This window comes from Buteo buteo, chromosome 19 (genome assembly GCF_964188355.1).
Source record: "Buteo buteo chromosome 19, bButBut1.hap1.1, whole genome shotgun sequence".
NCBI classification, from domain to species: domain Eukaryota; kingdom Metazoa; phylum Chordata; class Aves; order Accipitriformes; family Accipitridae; genus Buteo; species Buteo buteo.
The window spans coordinates 19,279,435-19,302,496 of NC_134189.1; the positions used below are offsets into that span (position 1 = coordinate 19,279,435).

The following is a 23,062-nucleotide window of genomic DNA, read 5'->3' on the forward strand; positions in this document are numbered from 1 at the left end:
ATGCTGTTTCTCTAAATATTTGGGACATCAAGAACAATTTTCTTTCTTGCCTGTTATATAAATGAGGTGGAAATGGCTCCTATTTCCCCATGATCTTTGAAACACTGGCCTTTCGAAAAAATCTACTGACTCATTTTTTAACCTCTGCACATTTGAGTAGTAGACCTGCAGAAACATAAAGGCTCCTGATACAGGGAGAATATCAATGAGTGTACAGTGGTGTCATTCCACTTTCCCTATGGTCCTCTATAGGAAAAGGCATATAGTGGTACTACCAGTGATTTTTGCCTTATGTATATTTTTTGTTTTGCCCTAGCACATTCCTCCTACGCTGGAGTCTCTTACTCGGTCCACCTTACTCTGCCTGTCAGCCATTGGAATGATCTCCTATGCCACTCCATGGTTCCTTGTTGCCCTCGTGCCTCTTGGGATAGCATTTTATTTCATCCAGAAATACTTCAGAGTTGCTTCCAAGTACGTATTAAAAAAACTGTCCTGAAAATGTCTTCTAAAAAAATTGTACATAAGAGTTATGATGGAATGTGAGGTTATAGGAGCTAGTATAAGGAGGAAATGGCCATGGCGTCCTGCTTTAATCCTGAGGTATGAGTTTGAGACATACATTGGAGGATGTTTCCAGCTGGCTGACTACAGATGGGGTATTTGGGGAAGTAACACTAGTTGCAGCACTTTTGTACACTGTTGGCTATAGAGTCAGATGAGCATGAAGTTTGTTAATCAACTGAGCCGGCTCGCATCTGGTCAAAGCTCCTCTTTGACCTTTTGAGGGTTAGTAGAGAATGGAAAATAACTTCCTGGATTAACGTCAGTCATAGCTTTTTCTTCATATTTCTTCATAGCAATTTCTTTCACATTGGGAAAAAACCTCCACAGTCATTTCCACTCTACTGCAACATTTCATATTCAGAATGTTTTGGCTGGTTATAAAGAGTACATTCTTTCAGCAAGAAGAGTGTCATGATTTCTTAGAGTCACGCTTCTAGTGCTAAATTCATTATATAATTTAGTAAAACATCTTAAGCAAGCCATTTGACCTTTTTTTCTTAAATTCAATCAGTCATGCTTCTTTTTTTAATCAGCCAGATTTCTGGCTAGATTTACTCCACTTTCTGATACTTAAAAATACCTGTTAAGGTGCCTGCTGACCTGCAGGGAGGCCAAAACAACCTACCATCATTAGCAACTGTCACTTCTGGCCCTGCCTTTGCAGTAGGCACATGGTAAAGCATTAGTTGCTGTTTTGTAGCATCCGGTTAAGAGACACAGTGATTTTCAACTGAGCGTACCAGTACAGTTGGCCTCACAAATTATACTCTTATTTAGGTGGCCTGAGAAAGAATTGTGTTAGTTATTCCCCTTAAATCAATGGAGCAGGAGGTGCACAGAGCAACATATCAATAATTCAGCTTCACTTTACCCTCCTTCTCATCGGCTTTCCTCAGAATTTCCAAGGAGATTTATTCATAAGAAAACTCTATAATCAGAATGCACAAACCAAAAATGTTTAATTCTGAAATAACTTGCTTAAATTCCCTGAGATTTTTCAGAAACCTTGTTCTTTCCCCACAAGGTTTCCAAACTAAAGCTGTACGTGGCAGCACACCAGGTCTCAAGGTGGATGAGGCATCAGGAGACCTGGTTTTCATTCTTAAGTCCATTGTGGTCTTATGAGTGTCACCCTGTCTTGCTACACATAACAGTGCACATTGTGTAAACTTCTTACTTAAAATACACAAGAGTAGGCAAAGCTGATGTATTAGACCCCCCAGGGAAATACTACAGTTTCTCTCTGTATTTTATATATGAAAGTAAAGTCTCCATCCATCTCCAAATCTGGTTTTCCTACATGCTGTACCCATAGCCATACCATGCAAGCTAGCGAGAGGTTGATCACCCCTGTAAGTCAGTGCACACACACTTGCACCCTTTGGCTCTGCGAGTCCATAACTTTAAATTAAACTCTTATAATTGTGAGGCATTCAGGGGCTGACTTGTGTTCCTTCAATCCACAATAGAAATTAATAAATCTAATTTATTTCTAGAAAAAATAGTCTTGGGATATGTAGGATGAAGGAATAGTTTCAGCCAGTATTATAACTTACTTGCATGCAATACTTTCCAGGCTTCACTAATTTTTAGAAATGCAAATATTTGCAGTATTCCTTGCAGCACTTTGACTCTCTGTTGTATTTTCCATTACATGTCTCAAAAACTCCTGTGTATTTTCCATCATAAATTTGAAAGAGAGCATATTTATCATCAAAACATAAGCAGCAAATCCAGTCCTGTATACTGTAACATTCAGCATCATGGAGCACTTATTTCTCCCTATCTATCTAATACAGTGTGCAAACGTAGTAGGATTTTAATAAAGAGTTTAAATATCTAATGATCTGGCCTCTCTTCTGTTTATACAACTGGCTGCTGTGCCAATGGCAGAGTGTTACAGAAAGATGTATTTGTGTCTGTGGTTTGGAAAATGTTCCTGTTTCAGGAGACTGGAATTTTTAAACTTAAATATCATCCCTCCATGCAGGTGTTGAAAATACCATTGCTGAATAATTGAGGAAATTTCTCATTCATATTATTTCTCTGTCAGTGCTGACTCTATTTCAACCAGTGTGATAATGTTAACACCACAAATAGAAGGTCTGCTATATTTTACATTCAGCATGTTGCAGTACTTAAAGATACTCAAAACAAGGCAAGGTTTATATGGAAAGGCACCCTTTTTGTTAGGCCAGCTGATAGAGTTGCAATAAAACAGATAAACTTGCAGATACTCTAACTCTATTTTATACCTGATGTAAAAGCCACAAATAACATGCTATAAATTTTAAAATCAACTGTTCTGAATTCAAGTTAATTATATTAATTATATTAATAAATTAGAACATTTGAGGATAGAAGGTAATTAGCATCTGGCTAAAATGGACAGCAGGTTTTTATCCGGGAGAGATGATGTTCTCTGTGGGACAAAGAGAAGCTTAGCTGTGACCAAAAGCTAGATTGTGGAGGTGGCTGGGAGATGATTCAAAGGCTCCTATGGCAAAAGAGAAATATGATATTCCCATGTCAGTGTCTTTCTGTACTATAAAAACCACTATTTTGTGTCATCCTGAAAAGAATACGTGCAACACATAAAATGTCTATTCTTGTCTGTTACGCAGTGAAATTTCTACAGAGATGTTTACATTGTAATGGCTGTCTGCTGTTTTTTGTACTCCCAGGGACCTCCAGGAACTTGATGACAGCACCCAGCTACCTTTACTCTGTCACTTCTCTGAGACAGCTGAAGGCCTTACCACCATTAGAGCGTTCAGGTCAGTAAAACAAATGATTAAAGGGAGGCTTGGGTTTTGGTCTGGCCCATGCAGCTTGCTTGGAGCATGTCTGAGGGCAAATTGTTGAATATGGTAGACTTTAATTAAGCCATCTCAAAAAAGGGAAGAGATTTTCTTTTCCTGTTGCTTTGCCATGCCTCTAAACACTTGCGCATATTTTCAGTAACACACTAATTTATCTGTACTGGTTTTCCGCTGAATTAAAGATGATACTTTTTTAGGATACGATATTTAAACTTTTAAGATGTTTAGTTTAACCATGCCTTACTTGGATGGCAGGGAGCTCTCCTTTGTCGGGCAGGCACAGGCACCACTCCTTCAGACCCCCCTGCTATATCCTACAAGCTGTGCTATCCAAGTGCCCTGGAATCATTTCTGTATTTAACCCACTCCTCAGGCAGGGAAACATCATTATAGCACTCTCCAACCAAAAGTCAATATGCAGCTTGAGAGACTTTCCAAGAAAACTACAGCAGAACAGAACTTAATATTGTAAAACCTAGCCTTGTCAATCAAAACTGAAAAATAAATTCCAGAAGATTCAGAGAATCTTTCCAACTTCCCATGCATATATTTTTTCTCTACTTGCTACATGAAATATAGCCCAAATTCTCCTCATATATTCACTATATTATAGCTAGCATGACTCTATCAAAAGTGCCAGCTTGATGGTGGCCCCCAGCAAGCATTCATTCTGTACAATGTATAATTTCAAACCAGTGCAGATCTCACTGCAATGCTATCTGCACACCTATTTTAACAGCTTAAGACTGTTGCATCACTTCAAGGTAGCTTTAGGACCCAGGCTATTAGTACAGAGTGCTGCAGTAAGGACTGTGGCAGGACAAGCAAAAAGGTTGCTGTGTTGAAGAGATGTGAGCCAGCGGTCAACAAATGTTTTAACAAGTTTTGTCAACCAGAATGATGTATTGAAACAGTAAGTTATAATTAAGGCCTGATGCTGAGTGCTTCTTGAGAGGTTCGGAGTGGCCTTTCATCACGCTATCTATCTCCTCAGAAAGACAAAGGAGCTTAGCACTTCTTGGGAGTTGTTCAACTCTTCTTTACCTTACAAAAAGGCAATGTGGGCTTGGACGACAGAGAGCAGAAGGCAGCCCTGTGGAAGGACCAGGCATCATAACCGTCACTTGAGCTTTCCAGGATCTCTGGTGCTAATCAAAGCCATTTCATTTCCCTGTCTATGCTCCACTGTCAACCAAACCTGAAGTCTCCAGTGTTTTTTGCCGGCAAGCTCATATTTACTAATAGTCCTGTTAGTCATTCTCTGCAGTTTGAGTTCAGTATGTTCCAGGATAAAATAAAGCAGCTCCTCACATAACTTACCACAAAGTAGTACAGTTGGATCAGAAAGCAATTTCAGTGACCTTTGCTGTTTGTCATCTGACAGGATAAAAGTCTAAAACTGCCCAGAAGATGAGCTGGACATGGATGAAAAGATACAGATTGAGCATGTCAGATTTTCCATTAGGAAAACAGGAGTTTTGCTGCCAGAAAGGCAGACGAGCAGAATAGTCAGTGCATCTTTGCTCCTCCCCACGTCATTACTGTTGCCAGTTGCTGTTTTGCAGAGGTTGCTTGCCATGTTTACAAGCTGTGTAGAAGGAAATAAAGTATCGGTGGGAAAAGGCAAAAAAAAAAGAAGTTTCTGGCAGAACAGGGGTTACAGGTGCTTCACAGCAGGGCCCTGAGACTATAAAATGGAAGAGCTTGCCATGATAAAACAGACGATAAGCTGCTGAATGAAGTTCAGCTAGTTTATTCAAGTGAGGGTATTTAACAGACAGTAGAGTATGAAACAATGAAATGGTTTCCATCTGACTGCAGGTCATGCCTAAAGTACTGCAAGGCACCATGAATTTAATACACTTACACCAACAGAGCTTTCCCCCTCCCCTCCCAAAGTGTACCTCGGCTCTTAGGCACTCTGACATCCTTGCACTGGTTTTTAAATGTGACGGGCATTACGCGGGGGAGAGAGAAACACGCGCCAGTGGAGGTAACACCGCTCATTTTGGTAATTCAGAAATGATCTATAGCTGTCCCTCGCTGTAGTTTTCCAAGCTGCTTAGGCAATATGCGACTGGCTGAGAAAACAGCTGAGCTGAGTAGCTGAAAAGTATTGAGCTACTGATCAATCTACAGTCTATTAGTTGTAACCTTAGAGGTGTCACTCCTGTTGAAGACTCCTGCAGCTGGCCAGGTAACTTCCGAAATCTGATTTTGAGCTGACAGGTGAGCCTTCTGCTCTTGCTAGTGGCTTGTGAGGAAGAAATGAGGGGCCACAGCAGCACTCGCCTGTGAGAGAACTGGAGGGCGGCAGCAGGAAGGAAAACCGTCCCTAGCAGCCTGGCATTGGAGTCTCTTTGAGGGGACAGGCTCTGATCCAAAATCTAGGCCGATATAATTGCTTGTTGAACAAATTCCTCCCCATCGTACATGTAGCTCTGCCTAGTCAAGGAGAGCCCTGGCAGCAGGTATGGGTCCTTAGGGAAGAGTTTTTAACCCAAAGTTTGGCGAAAGCAGAAGGGCAAAAAGTTTTGGTTTGGGGGGAGGGGAGGGAGAGAAGAGTTTAATGTGTCATCCTTTTGTGTATGGGTGTATAATGTGTTGTAATATAACAACTTTGCTCTTGGCAGGCACGAAGCCAGATTTAAACAACGTATGCTGGAACTAACGGACACGAACAACATTGCCTACTTATTTCTATCGGCTGCCAACAGATGGCTGGAGGTCAGGACGGTACGTTCAGTTTCATCCCAGCCATGGTTTTGAAACCTTGGAAGCAAACAGAGACTTTGCCTGATGCAGAGAAGATAATAACGAGAATTAATCTCGCGATGAGATTATACACACTGTTCCTTAAAATAGATTGGGATTGTTTATGTTAAACCCATAGGGTTTTTTCAGCTTTCTTGGCCGGGGGTAAGAAAATACAAGTCTCCCTCATCTTTTGCTGTTGTGATGTCTAGCATCTGAAGAGAGTGCAAGAACAAACATTTACATAATTTGAAATAAGGCTTTCTCTACTACTGTGCAGCATCTGCAGACCTGCTGCAGCAGGAACTGCTTTCAAAGCAGAGCATGGATTTTTGTAGTTTTGTGGACTGTGCCATCATTCTGCCAGGGCTGGTTTAGGCACCACTGAGCTTCCAGGTCCTGAGGTATCTCTCCAGCAACAGGTTTAATCCCACAGCTGTAATTTAAACCCCTCCTTTGCAGTGCCTTTACTACAGCTGTGAGGCCATACTGTTTGTGATTTTACCGCTCAGTATCACGAAAGATGGCAGAACTAGACTCCAACTGCAAGACAAATGACAGTAGGGCATGACACAGCCACTGCCAGTGAGACAGGCTCCTGGCTTTTATGAGGCCTCTTCAGGGACAGCATGTGAGGAACTTTCCTGATCTGCAAGGCAAGAAGAGGCAAGCAAAGTCACCGTGATTTTCTTATTCATCTGACACTAAAAGAGCAATGAATAAACAGAGCAGTGACCTGATTCTGCTAGACACAAATAGTAACAGGCATGATTTATCCTCACATCAAAGGCTGTATCCTCACCTTCATCTCCTGGTACGCTGGTGGAGCAACAAAGTTGTGCTCCATTTCTTATGATGGCAAAGCTTTCCCTTGTGCATGAAGCCTTCAGCTTCGTACAGCATCCAAGATCAAGCTGAACTTGCTTCCAAATCAAAGACAGATAAATAACAGAGCAACCGCCAATCCTGGAATAAGCTGTGGCAATGCCTGTTAATGTCTCACAGCCTTAGACTTGCTTACATGAGGAATGAATTTGATCCAAGATTATGCGTCACTTCATCATAGCATTAGAAATAATGTGGTCTTGCCAAGGAATAGTTCATTTAGCTCTGCCTAATGGCACAGTGGTACTAAGGTCACTCAAAAGTTTGTAGGATTTAATATCAACCGTGAAGTCCTGTCCCAACTGCTGGTGGAGACTCGAGACCATTGTGCTTCTGCTTCCCTGTAGATGTTAAGTTCGAGTCTGTCATCTGCTCATCAACACTTTTTACTGACAGATGAACTAGGCAGCCCTCGTTTCAAATCTCAGAAGGAAAGATTCCAGGCAGGATATTATCAGACAGGAGGAAAAAAATGGATGGAAAATGCTAACCCTGTAATCCAAAGTAAATATAATGCAGGGAGCAGTGGGAGAGTGGGAATACCAGCAGTCTCATGAATCAGGCACCTTGACAACTACATGAGATCATATGTGGCATTCACTTCAAAACTGAGGTACACATCAAGAAGATGGGTTCAAGCTCCTGCAAAGCTTGTGAGAAGTCAGATCTTTCTAACACAGCAATTTCTGTAAAGCGAGTCATCACCATGCAACAGAGCTGAGATCCTTCAGGTATCTACCACAGAATCACTCTGAAACTCAAAGTGCTGTGGCAGGAGCAAGGCTTAGTAGCCCATTTGCAGCACCACAACTACACAGCTATACTGCTTTCAGAGTCCACACTGCCAACACCCACGTGGTGTTTCACTGCAGGCTGTGAGGGTATAGCAGGCTTAGGGATGCCTTCACCATGCAGAGTGTCCCATTGCATGATGTAGACACTGTATGTCAGGCTGCCCACTTGTGCCAATAAAACATGTGCATGACCTGTATAAATTCTGCCAAAATTCTTCATGGACTTTGTGCAGTCACTGATACTTCTCTTTTTTGGGAAGGCAAACCCATGTTTGAGAAGACCTGAAGGACAGTGGAGAGAGTGGAATTGATTTGTTTTAGTGGCAGGAATTAAGGGGGTCATTGTTATGTCATTCTTATGATTTTATTTTTTTTATGTGCTTATTAGATTTTTTGATACCTGCTTTTTTCGGGGTGGCCACAACAAGATACCCTAGCCCAAATGGATTTGCAGAAAATACTGGCCTGTTTCACTTGTGTTCAGCAAGTTCCTTTAGAGTGTTTCAGGTTGGGCACCACAACCCCTGACCTTTTCCAGGAAAACCAAACCAGAATTAAGGACTAGGTGCCATTAAAGAAATAATCCTCACTGAAGTGAACCTGCTCTGCAACTAAAGAAATTTTCTTGTTGCTGCATTTTAATGTTGCGTAGAAACTTTCTCTCCCCCTCTCTCTCATTCCAGGATTACCTCGGTGCTTGTATAGTTCTGACTGCAGCTGTCACTTCCATCACTGAAGGGCCTCACTCGGGGTTTGTGGGGCTAGGTCTCCTGTATGCTCTGACGGTATGTACCAAGGCAAAGCATAAGAACTTTCAGACCAATGTATTAATTTTATAATACTTTTAAAAATACATATACAGGGTTATCTTCCAGCTTGCTTAATCTTGAAAAAACCAATCTTGCAAATAATGGATTTGAGCCAAAGTTGAGAGAGTTCAGGGCAACTTGGACTTGCTTCAGGTTTTATGAGCCAATTAAAAAAACACAACCATTCCCAGGCCCTGCGTGCTCCCAAGCAGAGCAGGAAAATCAAGAATGCGTAAGAGGACCTGCTGTGCACTCTGTTTTGCACAACACAGTGTTGGTTCCGCCTGTATATGGCAAAACCTGCCAGAAAATACTATTCCACAGATTGTCATAACCTGGGTAATCTTTAACAAAAGACCAAATAAAATAATTGCTGAAGAATCAGAAATACCAGTTCTGCCTTTGGAGGGAAACTACTAGGATGGCCAATATTGTCCATGCAATTCTGAATGGATTTGGGGACGGGGACCTTTGGGGCTGGTGGGCATGGTTCATCCTGACAGGCAGCAGTAGGAAAGCAGAGGAGATGGGGTTAGGAATGAGGAGATTTTGGTAGCACGCTAGCTGATTCATTTTGACATCATCGTTCTCACTGAGCTATTTGAGCTGAGTCATGGAGAAGGAACAGTGGTTTCATGTAGTAGGCTATAAGAGAGGCTGAGAGTGCATCATGAGCACAGAGTGAGTACAATCACCACAGTAGAAATATCACTGAATCAACCACGAGAGTGGGGACAAAAGGAGAATGAGGATAGTGGCAGGAAGAATTTTTTAAATCATGGCTAGCGTGGCAAAAATCTCGCTGCTTTACAGCACTGGTATGAGGGAGGGATATGGGTATGGGTCTAACACTGAGATTTGGCTTTGCATGCAAGTACTGGCAAGCCCATGGTTACAACAGAAAGTTCTCAGCAGCTGCCTTAGGATAGCCTTAGATCCCCTTTGTGCCACTGTTGCAGCAGTGTGAGAACCTGCCAGCAACTGAGAATCAGTCCCAGTGCTTCAACTTCACTCTGAAAACATTCCTGGTAATCCTGCTTCATTAGCAGAGATCTGGAAGCGCCAGGATGTCTGCATCATCTTTGGCTTCTTTGTACTTAGTCTGTGTTTGCAAACGGATCATCAGTGTAAATTAGCTATGTGCTGAAGTCTGGCAGAGCAGAGGAAAAAATGCTGTAGTCACCAAGTGATTACCTGTTTCTCTCCTGCCCCACAACAACACTGATGAAATTTTGAATGCAGTTGGATCATCACCCGTGTCCCCTGACACAGGTTTCAATCATTTCTCTTTGGAGCTAAGAGAGGGCTGATGTTTGGACCTGGATGAGAGCAAGCTGTTTGTACCAACATTGTGTTTACAGTAGACATCCATAAACTTATTCTCTGCCCTTGTATAAACACTGCCAACTCCCTTGCACGACTGCGATGAAGGTTGAAATAATGGGTAGAGCCATTTGGATGCCAGGCTCTGTTATCAAATCTGCCAGATCTATGATTGCAGCTGGCTACTCTGCAAGCAGCAGTTCTGCAGAGTGTTTAGCTTATCTGCAAACGTACCCATTTCCATAACTTTCTGACTCAAAAGCTGGACACCAATTGAGTGGGTTTCTGAACAACAAAGAAAATAATACCCCCTCGAGTAACTCTGTCTTAAGGATAGATCTTATTTAGTGCATGCCTATTGCATCTGTATTAGGTTATTGGAAAAGAAGTGGGGCTGGATGATTTATTCATAATAAAGTTCTTATTTGGCAGATTCAGCAATCTTCTACAAATAAATGGCAAAACCTTTCTCTGAATATATTTGTGTACAGGATGTTTTCACTGTGTTAAGTTTCTAAACCTTTATTCAGGTATGTAAAGTATCCCAATTTTTAAAGGTGCTTGGCAATCAACTGTTCCTAATAAGATCAGTGTTTCTTTCTTATATGAGCACCTAAATACAGACTTAAGAATGTTCAGGAAATGTTTAGGAAATTGCTTTATAATTTTTAGCCTTAAATAGTCAGTCCTGACTAGAGATCAGTTTCACTAAGCTACTGGGTATTGTTAGACAACTAATTATCAACTATTATCTACTACAAGTAATACCTTTACTATTGATCAAATCCTTTTCATTACTAATGAGGAAAAAAATCAAGAAGGAAGTACCACTGAGCTGATAATACATTTTTTCTGATATATTTCTATGCTAAAAACACTCATATATTGCACAGAAAAATGAATTATCTAAATATGCACAGACAGAAACAGAAATGAAATGCCCGTCAGATCTTTTCAATATATTTGTAAATAGTGAGCTTTCTTAATCCTTAGTTGCAGTCTTTGAAAGATTAGAAAATGTAATATTTCCAAACAGCGCTTCTAATTTTGATTTTTTCCTGTGTTTGTGTGCTTAAAGAAGATGTCTTTCAGTACTGATGACTAGATGCTGAGAACAAGAGATTCCCTTAATAAGTCACATCTTCAGATTGTAGGTACAATCTTTCCATAGTTCTCCTTCAAAAAACAAGGATGACAATACCAAGCACTAAATTACTATGTCAGGGTTGTTTGTGATGGAGTACAACTGGCTTATTACATATTTGATGCTGTTGCACTGTCTTGAACTGTTATAACATCAGTAAGAGACCCACTGTGCTGAGTCAGGCCAAAGACTTTTACAAATTTATCCAACATTTATTCGCAAACAGGTAGATGAACAGACAGAAGGCTGATCCCTGTCCTTGCTTTCATTTTGTGATGCAGATAACCAACTATTTGAACTGGGTGGTGAGGAATCTGGCTGATCTGGAGGTACAGATGGGTGCAGTAAAAAAAGTACACAGCTTCCTGAACATGGAGTCGGAGAACTATGATGGCTACTTGGGTATTACATGCTAATCTTTTTGGTTTTTAATGTGGTAATGTGAAAGCACAGTAGACTTGGTCATGTAAAATGTATACGACTCTTGGGTCAAAACCTGTTCTCATTGACATGTAGGAACTCCCACTCATCTGAGTGACAAGGATAGCCAAAAGCAGCTATGAGATATGTAGCTCATGATAGTCAACATAAAAAAAACCAAAAACCTACCAAGTGCCAGGGAGACAGAACACGGCTCTGGAGTACAATCAGAAAGTACCAGGGCACAGTTATAAATGGGATGAACAAAACATCCATGTAGCTATTTAGAAAACAAAAATACAGATAAAAATCAGAAATGCACCACCAGTCACATGCTTCAAAATCTCTGATCTTTGCAGCAAATTGGGACTACAGGACAGGGTCACGTTGGCAATCAGACCCCAGCAACTTCTCCCTGAACTGCACATTGGTGTTCATACTCCACATATTTCAAATTGGCTTTGATTGGTATTTTAGAAGTGCTTGAAGCGCAAGACCAAAAAGGCTCTCAGGTCAGCAAGCTTCCCTGGAAAGCCAAGCCCCTCAGTCTGGAGACAAAACCTGCCTGCGTATTTGCAAATCAGGATGAAATATGAGCTGTGATAATGTCAACAGCTCATGTTGTAGGGCAGTAACAACATCCTTCCTTGCACTGCCCTTCCTGTGCCGGTTACTGACCGAAGAACATGTTAACACTGTGCTGACACTACATTCTTCTCTGCTCGTTTGGCTTCTCCCCGTTTCATTGCCAAGAACCACTTTAGCATCTGCCCTCTCTTCTTATGTGTCAAGATCTGGAAGCTAAGCACTAACATGCCCAGCAGGCAGTTCCCAGCTCCCCCTTGGCAGGACACTGGGACTCCATTTCTCAAGCGACTTCAGGAAGGGAGGGGGGGGGAAGGGGAATGTCATAAAGGGTGACCCTCAATAACATTCATTTTGGTTTGGTTTTCTGTAACTATTTCAGATCCCTCTCAAGTCCCCAAAGACTGGCCCCAGGAGGGGGAAATCAAGATTGAGAATTTGTGCGTTCGATATGAAAACAACCTGAAGCCTGTTCTTAAGCACGTTAAGGCATATATCAAACCAGGACAAAAGGTACCATGTCAAGCAATTTCCTATCATCCTCATTCTGGAGCAGATCCTTCCTTAGTGTGTTTTCTTTTCTAAGGTGGCAGAAGAGCAAGAATAACAGCAACTTGCAGTGACAGCTCTATGCATTGATGGTCCTCTCTGAGGTCCCTGGGCATGGGTCAAGAAACTTACACTGATGACATCTTATTCTTGGCTGGGATCAGTTTTCTTTCTGAGAGTCCCCCTTCTTTCCAAGTCCATCTCCCTTGCATAGAGTGAGCCTAGGTAGCCAGATGAGATTAGATGAACACCAGACTGGAACTGAGTAAAAATGCAAGAATATCTCACATTTCAGCATATAGCATCATTGGAGTCCAGGTCAAAATGCTGAAGTTTCAAAAATGATCCTGGGTCAAGTCCTCAGGATGCTGAGAGGCAGAAAAGAGGAGTGTGCTTGCTGTGCTGTTTTGGTTTTTTCCCTGGTGTCTGCCACTGGCCATGGGGAAGGACCTTTCTACCCACCAGTAGGGCAATCCAGTCCAGCTTTCCCAAAAGGACTGCACGTCTGATTTACAGCTTCGCTCTATAAGTAAGTAACATCTTGCTTTCTTTTGCAGGTTGGGATCTGTGGTCGTACTGGCAGTGGCAAGTCATCCCTGTCTTTAGCGTTCTTCAGAATGGTGGACATATTCGATGGTTAGTTTTCATTGGAGTGTGTTGTCACTCCTGACCTGCTCTCCCATTATTTCTTCAGGAGAAGCGAGGAGACTTTTTGATAGTTCATATCCTGGCTCTCTGGCTCAGAAGATACTTGATTAGAATGGGGCTTGTCATGCCTGATCCTTCAAAGTACATAGTGTCCCATTGTGAGTAGTGCTTGGTTCTTCCAGGAAATGTTACGCACAGATTATACTTCTAATTTTTTTAAATTTTTTTTGCGTATGCTCTGACAAAACAATATGCCATTTTTGAGATAGGAGGAAAAAATATGCAACTCTCTGGGACCTCTAAATTTCTCCCTAAAGAATAACTGCATTAACTTATGATAGCTGTCAAAATATTAGCAAAACAGAAACTACAACTCAACAAGCCCATTCCCTTGATATTTATTTTTTATTTTATTGTGATTTCCCACAACTATTGCAGAAACCGACTGAAGGTTTTGGAAACATTTTGCTATGTTTTCACTTCTGCAGCATTTCACTCTCCCAGCTAATTGGCATGAACTTATATGCAGCAATATGCACCCTGGCATTTATAATACATAATATGTGTGCTGTTGTGGGGAATATGGAAACCTACTGGAAAGTCATCCTTTTGTTTCAAAGATTTCCATGTTTCTAATTTAGCCATTATGCATGGAACATTTGCCAGGGAAACCCTAGTAGGGTCTAGGAGGGTAAGTAAATCTGATGCAGCAAAAGCAAAACTTGCTTTTGTTGTGGTTCTGTGCCTATATGTATCTATGGTAATAGGCTTATGATTCATGACCAGGGCTCCTGGATATATAAATAGTGCAAACAAATAATAATTATGTTTATGGACAACTTTAAGTTTCCTTCTACTTTAATCTTCTTTCTGTATCTTTTCTTTGTTTGTTCCTTCTGTATCCCTGATTTTTCTCAATGAGAATGCCTAAGTCTTTTGTAATCAAGCTCTCTTTATCCTTTGTGCACATCCCTCTCTCTCTCAGCTAGACCCATATTTGGCCTCTATGCTGGTCCCATTCTGGGTGGAGTCCTGGCTCTAATAAAAGTTACATAACAAGATTTCGAGTAACTTTACTGGAGCCAAAATTTCATTCATGTTGTCCATCTTGGTTCCTTATGTCTCTGTTATTTCTTTAAATTTGTATGTGTCCATTTTATTCCTGTACTCTCACTTCTTTCTTTGTTCTTTAGTGTCTCCCTTTTCTTGCCCTCTGTTCAAACTACTTCTCATTTCTCTTCTGTCTTGCTTGGCCGCCTCTCATTACTTTCCCGTTTTCCCAACTCCTCTTTAATTTACTTTTTCCCATAGGTCCCTTCATCTGCTCTTTTCTTTTCCTTGAGCACCCCAGCTTCTATCAAAAATGCATTCTCCTATTCCCAAGGCATGCCATATTAATTTTTCTCTCATTAGTCCACCTCATCTTCTCCTAACCCTCTCTCGTGTCTTCATTTGTGAAGAAAAGGAATTGCTTAAGTTTATGCAACCACCTATGTCTCATGCTGAAGTCTTATGACCTGATTCAGACTTTCTGAAAGTCTGAAAACAATTGGACTTTGCACCCTACAGATGAAATCTTAGTTCCTCTGACCATCTAACAAAAGCATAAGACTATTGGTAGTCCAGCTAAGTGGGGATTAAGTCTTTCATTGGAATAGGGCCACACAGAGTAACCTACAAAATGCAGTGTCATGACAATTGGGAATGACAGAAGAGGCATACGTGCACAGCTTTGAATATCCATGTATTTGCCAGTTCACAGTTAAGTTCTCACTGTTAGGAGAGAGAACTGATGAACTTAGTGTTGGGTACTTCCCAGGGAGGAGTGCAGCTGCCCAGTGAAGTAATCCACAGGGAAACTGCAGAAGTGAGCCTGATGAAAATACCCCTTACCATACCCTCATTCAGTTTGCCCTGACCCATCCCTTCCCCATAACCCAGAGGATGTTCCTGTGTCCAGGGAAAGTCAATGGTGTCAGTTGTTCCTGGCTTTTGTTTGAGGATTCAAGGGAAGAAATTCATTCTGCCCTCTCTTCTACTTACAGAGCAGCCAACCAGTTTCTCTTGTACTTTTCCCCCATCTCCCTCGCTTGAATATCAGCAGTTGCCACACCCAGCACATCATAAATCAGATTTTCAGATGAGATCCATATGCTTATTGACCTGAAGTAGTGACTAGAAAAGGAAGTGACTAGAAGGAAAAATCCTCTAACTTTACCAAGTATCCCAGCTGTTGCAACAGCTACTTATCGGGAATGAACTACTGGGTTGAGCGATTAATGAGACTGCTTCCAGTAATCTTATGCTAGCAGAACAGTATGTGGCTAATTCACAACCAAATACTCAAATGAAACTGAGCTGTAGGAACCAGCATGAATGGTATTAAAATGCCTTGGAGTAGGACATCCTTTTTGTTTTTCTGATCTTGTTAAAAAGTTAATGCTACCCCATTCCTTCTAGAGTTTGAAGGATAGTTTTGACTCCTGGTGTATTGATTGCAGATACATACATATATTATGCAAAAGAAATTATGCACAATATCAAGTTAAATATCTTCTGCAATTGTTAAAGTCAAGGGGAACAGAGATAGGCACAGGACGTGGCTAATTATGTAAGTTGCTCTTGTTCTCACTCTGTTTGGCTGTAAAGCTCAGATTGCCCCCAAATAAATTATCCTTCTGGTGCTATTGTTAATCACATAACATGGAAGCCATGTGTTTCCTTTAAGGGAGGGCAGGAAGAAAACAGAGAGAGCAAGGCAACAGTGTCACTAATAAGCTGGGTTCCTTCTGGCTTGCGTTACTACGTAGATTCACTTTCCCCATGTTTACGTGACAGCGCTGAGAGATCAGAGAGGCACACTGCCTCATCGTCTGCAGTCCAGCCCAAACTAGCTGTTTTATCTCTCTGTCCGCTACCTGCGGATCACATGCTTTGTGCAGTTCCCTCACATATCTTCTGCATGTTGTTTTAAACAGGGAGGATAGTGATTGACGGAATAGACATCAGCAAATTGCCTCTTCATACTCTCCGTTCCCGACTCTCCATTATTCTCCAGGATCCAATATTGTTCAGTGGCTCCATCCGGTAGGTGTATGCCATCAGGGGGTGACAAGCAGCATTGCATGGCATGTTTGTGATGGGCGCTGTGGAACAGGAACGGATGGAAAAGGGAAGGACCCTTCCTAGCTCAGTCCAATCTATCTACACAGCCTGTCCAAGGGAAGTCAAGTGACATACACAATGCCAAAATGTTCCTTAGCAGAAGACTGAATGAACTGTAATTGCAGTAACAAGACCCCCATTATGGTTTTCTTTGCAGCTTTAATTTGGATCCAGAATGCAAATGCACCGATGATAGACTCTGGGAAGCTTTGGAGATTGCTCAGTTGAAGAACATGGTCAAGTCATTGCCAGGAGGCCTTGGTATGTCTGAACTAAGTCTCTGGGAACATAGGCCAATAATGAAACTGTGCATGCATGAGCATGCACACATATAAACAAATACATGGGATCTTACACTCTGAACCATCATGTAGGAGTTGACAGGCATCTAATGAATATTCTGTCTCTATGCTAGAGAGAATATTCTTACTAAAAAGCTGAAGAGAGTAGTCTGGTTTTCCACTCATTGCAGAAAAATCCTGCAGCACCTCAACATCATAGTGGGGTGACTAGTCAGCAAAGACTTAAAAAAGAGCAGGTCTACCTCCACTCCTTCAGCAGAATCTGGGTCTGCCAGTAGAACTGTAGCTCTTGTCTAGAACACCGATAGAGCATTTTCCTTACCATTTCAGATCTGGTTCATGAAGGAAATGCACATATTTCCTTCCATATTAAGTGTATTTCATGTTATTAAGATAATATCCTGCAGCTACCAGATTTGCTAACTATTTGTGCCAACTTTTTGCTTAATGATATATTGCTCCTATCCAAAAAGCTGTGCTCACTTTTCTTGATATCACTCCATTCCAGTGTTCAGTCAACATTATGCTTATTGGCTTTTACAGGGATTTTTCTTGACTGATTGTATGAACGTACAGCATTTCAATGGTGCGACATTCAAAGTAACTGGTTTTATTACAGATGCAATGGTCACAGAAGGAGGAGAGAACTTCAGTGTAGGGCAAAGGCAGCTCTTCTGTCTGGCCCGAGCCTTTGTCCGCAAAAGTAGCATTCTCATCATGGATGAAGCCACAGCTTCTATTGACATGGCCACAGTAAGTATAGCAACTAGCACCATCGACGCATGGATCTACTAGAAGAAGAGGCATCTTCCCCAATGTCGGCCATGAGTTCTCTTTAGCAGAAAAAACTGACAGCTTTTTTGTTTTTCTCCTGTGTTTGGTTTCAGCCATTGCTGTTGATGTGTTTTGGGGAGTGATGCTTATGGTGAGGGGAAAAAAGACAAAATGAAATGTTTTAGAAAATCCCTGCTTTCACAGGTGTGGCATTTCATTACTGAGAATCTGGTGTGCAGAGATCAGAGGTAGTATGGAAAATGATCCTCTCTCTTATGTGCTTGAAGACACATGAATTAAAATGTAAAAGGATGAAGTAACTGAAGTAAGCCTTTTCCTTTGACAGGAAAACATTTTGCAGAAGGTTGTGATGACTGCCTTTGCAGACCGCACAGTTGTGACAATAGCGGTAAGTACTGATGCCAGCAAATGTTCTTTCCTCATTCCTCAGGCAGTTAATCTTGCCTTTCACTAGTTAAACATCACTATATAAACCTAAAAACATCACAAAGTAAAACTAGAACACAAGAATATTGCCAGATACTAGAACAAGTCAAGAGACATACGATCAACCTGAAATTTTGCAGTAAATGCTATCTTGCTATCAAGTGGGCCAAACTAAAACACTTAGATCTGAAGAAGGACTTTACAGGGAACGGCAGCATCTGTCTCCAAGAAAACTTGAAGTCATTCTTTCTAAAAAATTTAAACCAAACCCATAGGCTAAAACATTATTGAAAGTTGTGTCAAAATCTAGATTTGATGTTTGCCTCTGAAGTCTATGCATTTATAGTGCCTACAGTCATGGCACAAATTTATAAAAGGAGATGACATTTCAAAATCTGTTTGGTGTGGTTTCTCAAGTTGGGTTATCTTTTCTCTCTTTCAGAATAAAAAGTTGTGTTTATGATAAAGGTTTTAAAAATTGGAATCAATGGGTATTGCTCAAAAATTAGTATCTGTTCAAATAAGGGTTTATATTTTTTCCTGTTTTCCTGCCATTTCTAGTGCCCAAAAGTTCCACTTATCTGTGCAAGTGTGCACATGTACATGCATACACATGGACACACATACAGCGAATATTGTTAAGAATAGTTCCACCTTGTGACAGCAGGCTTGCTCAACAAACAGATGTTTTATCCACGAGATAAATACGTGTTTCAACAGCTGTTTCATTTGCTTTGCCTGGAATCCAGTGCTGTGGTTAGAGATTAGAGTTATGCCTCCTGGACCCTGGTTTCAAGTCTGTCAGCGACTAGTTCATGTCAGGCAAACCACTTAACCTAGCTCATTTACAATAGGCTCTAAGGTTCTTGGATGTGTAAATGCTGACGATGCTAGTGGCAAGCATATTCTCCTTCAATTACAGGCTGTTCAAATTTTCAGTATTGTCCTTCTGACTACAATCTCACTTTTCTTTTGCTTTGCCTTTCCAAAGCCAGCGTCTCAAGCAAAATAGCACACATTAATATTTAGCTTTCTTCACAGAGTTGGCTTAATTTCCTTCCTCTCCTCCTTCATGGCTGTTCCTTCCTTCACCCACCTGTTTTTCTCTTCTCTTTTCCAGCATCGCGTATCTCACATCTTGGATGCCAATATTGTCCTAGTCCTTTCTGAGGGCTTTCTAGTTGAATGTGACACTGCCTCAAACTTACTCCTCAAAGAGGACGGCTTGTTCACCACTTTGGTGAAGACTCACAAGTAGACTCTCTCAGTCCACACTGTTCACGAGACTTCTGGCTCTTTGGTAGTTATTTTTACCTCTTTAGTTTCCTTTCACTCTGCTTCCTTTCTACTGCACAGCTTCTGAGATGACAGTGCAAGAATGTGTTTATTGTGTTGTTCGTAGGTTTGTTTAATTTCGTGACTATTTATACTAATCATATCTAACTGAAGCTTAGACATGCAGCTAACATTGAATCTAACATGTCAAAGAAATCTACCCCATAAAGTAATCCCTGACGTTCAGCCTATATAGTGAAATACCACACTTTTAGAGTTCATTCTGTCTATACCTGACTGGCTGTATTCATACGGCATTGAAACCAAACTCAGCCTGGTTTCATTCCTGTTCCCTGTGGGGCTAAACTATCGCCTGTAGCACACTCAAATTTAATCTCAGAGGGAGCTAATTCATTTACAGAAGGAGACAGCCCAGGAATGCCCTAAGACAGACGCAGAGTAGGCAGTCGGGGTACAGAGACCAAGGAGCGGAGCAGGATGCTAAGCCAGACAGTGCAGGCATAGCCAGGATGTTTCTCGCCCATATTTCCTAAAGGGGAAGATGTATTTCAGCGACGCCGTAGGATTTATTCCAACAGCTGGGCTGTCCATAATGGCAATTAGCGGAATGAAAGTGAAGTGCGTGCTTAAGTATTTTCAGGCTTTGTGACAGAGGCTGTAAAGTAATTGGAGATCTCCTCAGATTAAAGATATAGTACAAGGACCTACTCCAAATACCACTGTAAACAAGGATAGCCTTTCACCGACTTGGTATGCCTTGTATTAGGCCCATTAATGAACTGCAGTGAGAATTATCATAACAAAAATGTCTGTATGCTTTTCTTTACGGCAGCATCGGGTTCACACCATCCTGACTGCAGACCTGGTCATCGTCATGAAGCGAGGGAACATTTTAGAATATGATACGCCTGAGAACCTACTTTCTCAAGAAGACGGCATCTTTGCTTCATTTGTCCGGGCTGACATGTGAAGAATCACATGATGCATTTTAATAGCTTATTTTTAAACAAATGAAATGCAAATATTTTCTATTCAATGTAACATCACTTTTACCTTTTTTTTTAGAGCTTCTTTCTTCACACTTCCGTCTTCCAAAATAATAAAACCTATTGCAATACATGTATGCCTCAAAGCAATAAAAATGTCACTTCATTCAAAAGCTATTAAATTTCACACACACACACACACACACAGAGAGGCAGAAGTTTTTATTTCCTGGGAATTTGGCATTTTCCCTAGACTTTTTAGTGACTTTATTTTGTTTTATAGAGAGCAAAAGAATGCACTGTTCTTATAAACTGCATATGTTATGCTGGAACCGGCAATCAAATTGTGCAGTTTGTCAAGGAAATGAGAGATCCCCAGAAGCATTCTGTCCCCAGAAGGGAAAAATTAAAAAGAAAAAAAAAATCTAAACCCGTAACACTTGGGGCAATCTGCTGCATTCCAAAGGCATAAACTTTGCTCTTCAAGTTGTAGTGGAGGAGCAGTGAATGAGGGAAAGGAATTTCATCAGAAATAAGGAAATTCTTCCTGTCCTTCACTTTAGTTAGCACACTATAGTTGTCACAGTACTATTTTTCAGTGCAATGGTGGCTTATCCCTACAGTCAGTTCCTAAATCCATATTTGTTCTCCAGATTTTCTTCAATCAAAGATGCAAATCATCATATAATTATGCAGGCTTTGATAGGCTTATAGAGGAATTTTGTACAGTATCTTAAGACTTTGCATTAAAATTCATCTGAATTTATAAACTTTATATTAGCCAATCTTTTAAAGATGCCCACTAAAATATTCTACTTAGAATGGCACGTAATTAGCCATGTAATTGTTTTGTATGTCTTTAGTCCGTCACATTATTTTTTATCCTGGGACAACCTTTCTTTTGTTTTACGCATTTCTGGCATCTCTCTAAATCGGATCTAGTCCAAGAAGGTATGATTTTCATATTACTATGTCTTCAAGAATTTAGGTGAATTTAGATACATATTTACACCACACTGCTTTGAAAAGGTTGCCTGCGCTTGACTAACACATATGGCTAGATTCTGAACCGTGACAACTGCACATTGGACAGTAAACCTCCAGAAGGAGTTTCACCCACATACTTCCAAAGGCACAGCTTGAGACATCAGCTTCACTAGTAGTATTCAATGTGATTTTTATTCATCTATCGTTATAACATTTAGGAAGAAAACTAGGTGCACTTAAGCCTATTTCTAGTGTAATTAAAAGAACATAAGGCATAGTACTTGTAAAAAAATGCTATGAATTTTCAAAAAGTTGTAGGACTTAAAATTGGGATTATATTTAGTGTGGTAGTATAAAAATGATACAGTGGTTTATCTTTTTTTTTGGGGGGGGTCCATCTTAACTGTTGGAAATAAAAGCTGTGTGACACAACTAAACAAAAAACCTCAGTCTTAAACATTTTATGAGGGGAAGTACTTCTCTGATTTCCCTGCCTACTGCTGTGAAAAGTTTTTGCTCTTTTCTGGATTAATTCCCTGTGTTGACCTTTGTCATACAAAGAAAATAAAAAAAATAAAGCAGATGTTTACAGCGGAAGTGCATGTTGTTACACAGATTTCAGATCCAAAAGGCCAAAATCATTCTTGATTTAATTTCATTGTCTTCTGTGAAAAGCTAATTGGATTCATTGCTGTCAGACTCAGTCAGTATGAAGATGAAGTACAAATAACTTTGTTTATCTGTGTATCTTTGATGACGATGCAATCCTGATTTATTTTAAGTGGTGCCAACTAGTTCAGTGAGATCCAAGTTCCCACTACACTAAATGCCTCCGTGGGCCTGGGACTGTGTCAGGTATCTTGTAGCACTTAAGAGGGCCCAATAATTAGTACCTCTGACATTTGCTCCAGAGCCATTACAGGTGTAAGAAGCACCTTCTTTGCTCATCCATCCTTCCAGAGCTATAGAACTTAACACTGCTCTTTAAACATGTAGAGAAGAAAATATATTATGGGATGAGAAAAACCTATCAGCACACTTCATTCATTTTGATGGAGGTGTGCAGAAATATTGGCCCTAGTATTACGCTAACCATGGCCAAAGCATTTGATGATCATTGCAGCGTATCCCACAGCTGCCCAGGAAGTTTGAAAGCACAATTCACTTCCTGAAGCAATTAATCCTATTCAACATACACAAATCCCAAGAGACACAGCAAACATAAACCGACTGCTGTAGACATACCAGATCTCCTCGCGTTATAGCCACTGTGCATATGAAGCTATTTACTCACCAAGGGCTTAGGCTTAACTTTGCTTTTTTGTGTTTTCCTGTAATGGAGGAGAGTGTTCCCAACAGTCGCACAGCTGTTTTGTTACTAAGAAGGGTGCAGGAGGGATGAAGTCTTTGAAACAAATTTCTTTTAATTTCATGTAAAGGTTTTTAATGCCTCCCCTTTAGGAGCAGTTTCCTTAGGCTGTGGCGCATACATGGTAAAGGGAACATCAGCCTGGAGATTTTGCTCCTTTGACTCTTGTCACACTGCTGCTTCTGCCGGTCAGCCCTTATTCTCTTGCCCCAGCCTCCTTGCATTTTTATTGCCACCATCTCCTTATATCATACCCTCTTTGAGGCTCCTGCTTGTATCCCTGAATGCGCCTTATTTTGCCTGTGGCCTCCCACTCCTTCCTGATTTAGCTCCATACCCTCTGCTCCATTTCTTCTCCGACACAGCTCTGCACTCACTCTCCTTTCCCCTGGCTTTCTCTAGCTTTCTATCACAACACCCCTCCTCTTCAGGGGGA

General features: G+C 41.0%; 1 protein-coding gene across 11 annotated transcripts in view; it reads left to right on the top strand.

The window, feature by feature from the left end:
- The window catches only part of ABCC9 (ATP binding cassette subfamily C member 9), a 76,023-nt gene extending 54,169 nt beyond the window's left edge, over positions 1–21,854 (top strand). For 8 of the 11 annotated variants that reach the window (XM_075051438.1, XM_075051442.1, XM_075051432.1 and 5 more), the window contains 13 exons: positions 317–474; positions 3,252–3,344; positions 6,023–6,125; positions 8,506–8,607; positions 11,380–11,500; positions 12,486–12,616; positions 13,210–13,288; positions 16,279–16,387; positions 16,623–16,726; positions 17,387–17,520; positions 17,888–17,950; positions 19,109–19,288; positions 20,117–20,256. In XM_075051438.1, coding sequence (XP_074907539.1) covers positions 317–474; positions 3,252–3,344; positions 6,023–6,125; positions 8,506–8,607; positions 11,380–11,500; positions 12,486–12,616; positions 13,210–13,288; positions 16,279–16,387; positions 16,623–16,726; positions 17,387–17,520; positions 17,888–17,950; positions 19,109–19,246 — 1,335 coding nt within the window. In that variant the 3' untranslated portion in view covers positions 19,247–19,288; positions 20,117–20,256. Of the gene's footprint in view, positions 1–316; positions 475–3,251; positions 3,345–6,022; positions 6,126–8,505; positions 8,608–11,379; positions 11,501–12,485; positions 12,617–13,209; positions 13,289–16,278; positions 16,388–16,622; positions 16,727–17,386; positions 17,521–17,887; positions 17,951–19,108; positions 19,289–20,116 lie in introns of all 11 variants that reach the window. The other 3 variants (XM_075051441.1, XM_075051443.1, XM_075051437.1) reach the window with 1 other exon arrangement.
- The last annotated feature ends 1,208 nt before the right edge of the window (positions 21,855–23,062 follow it).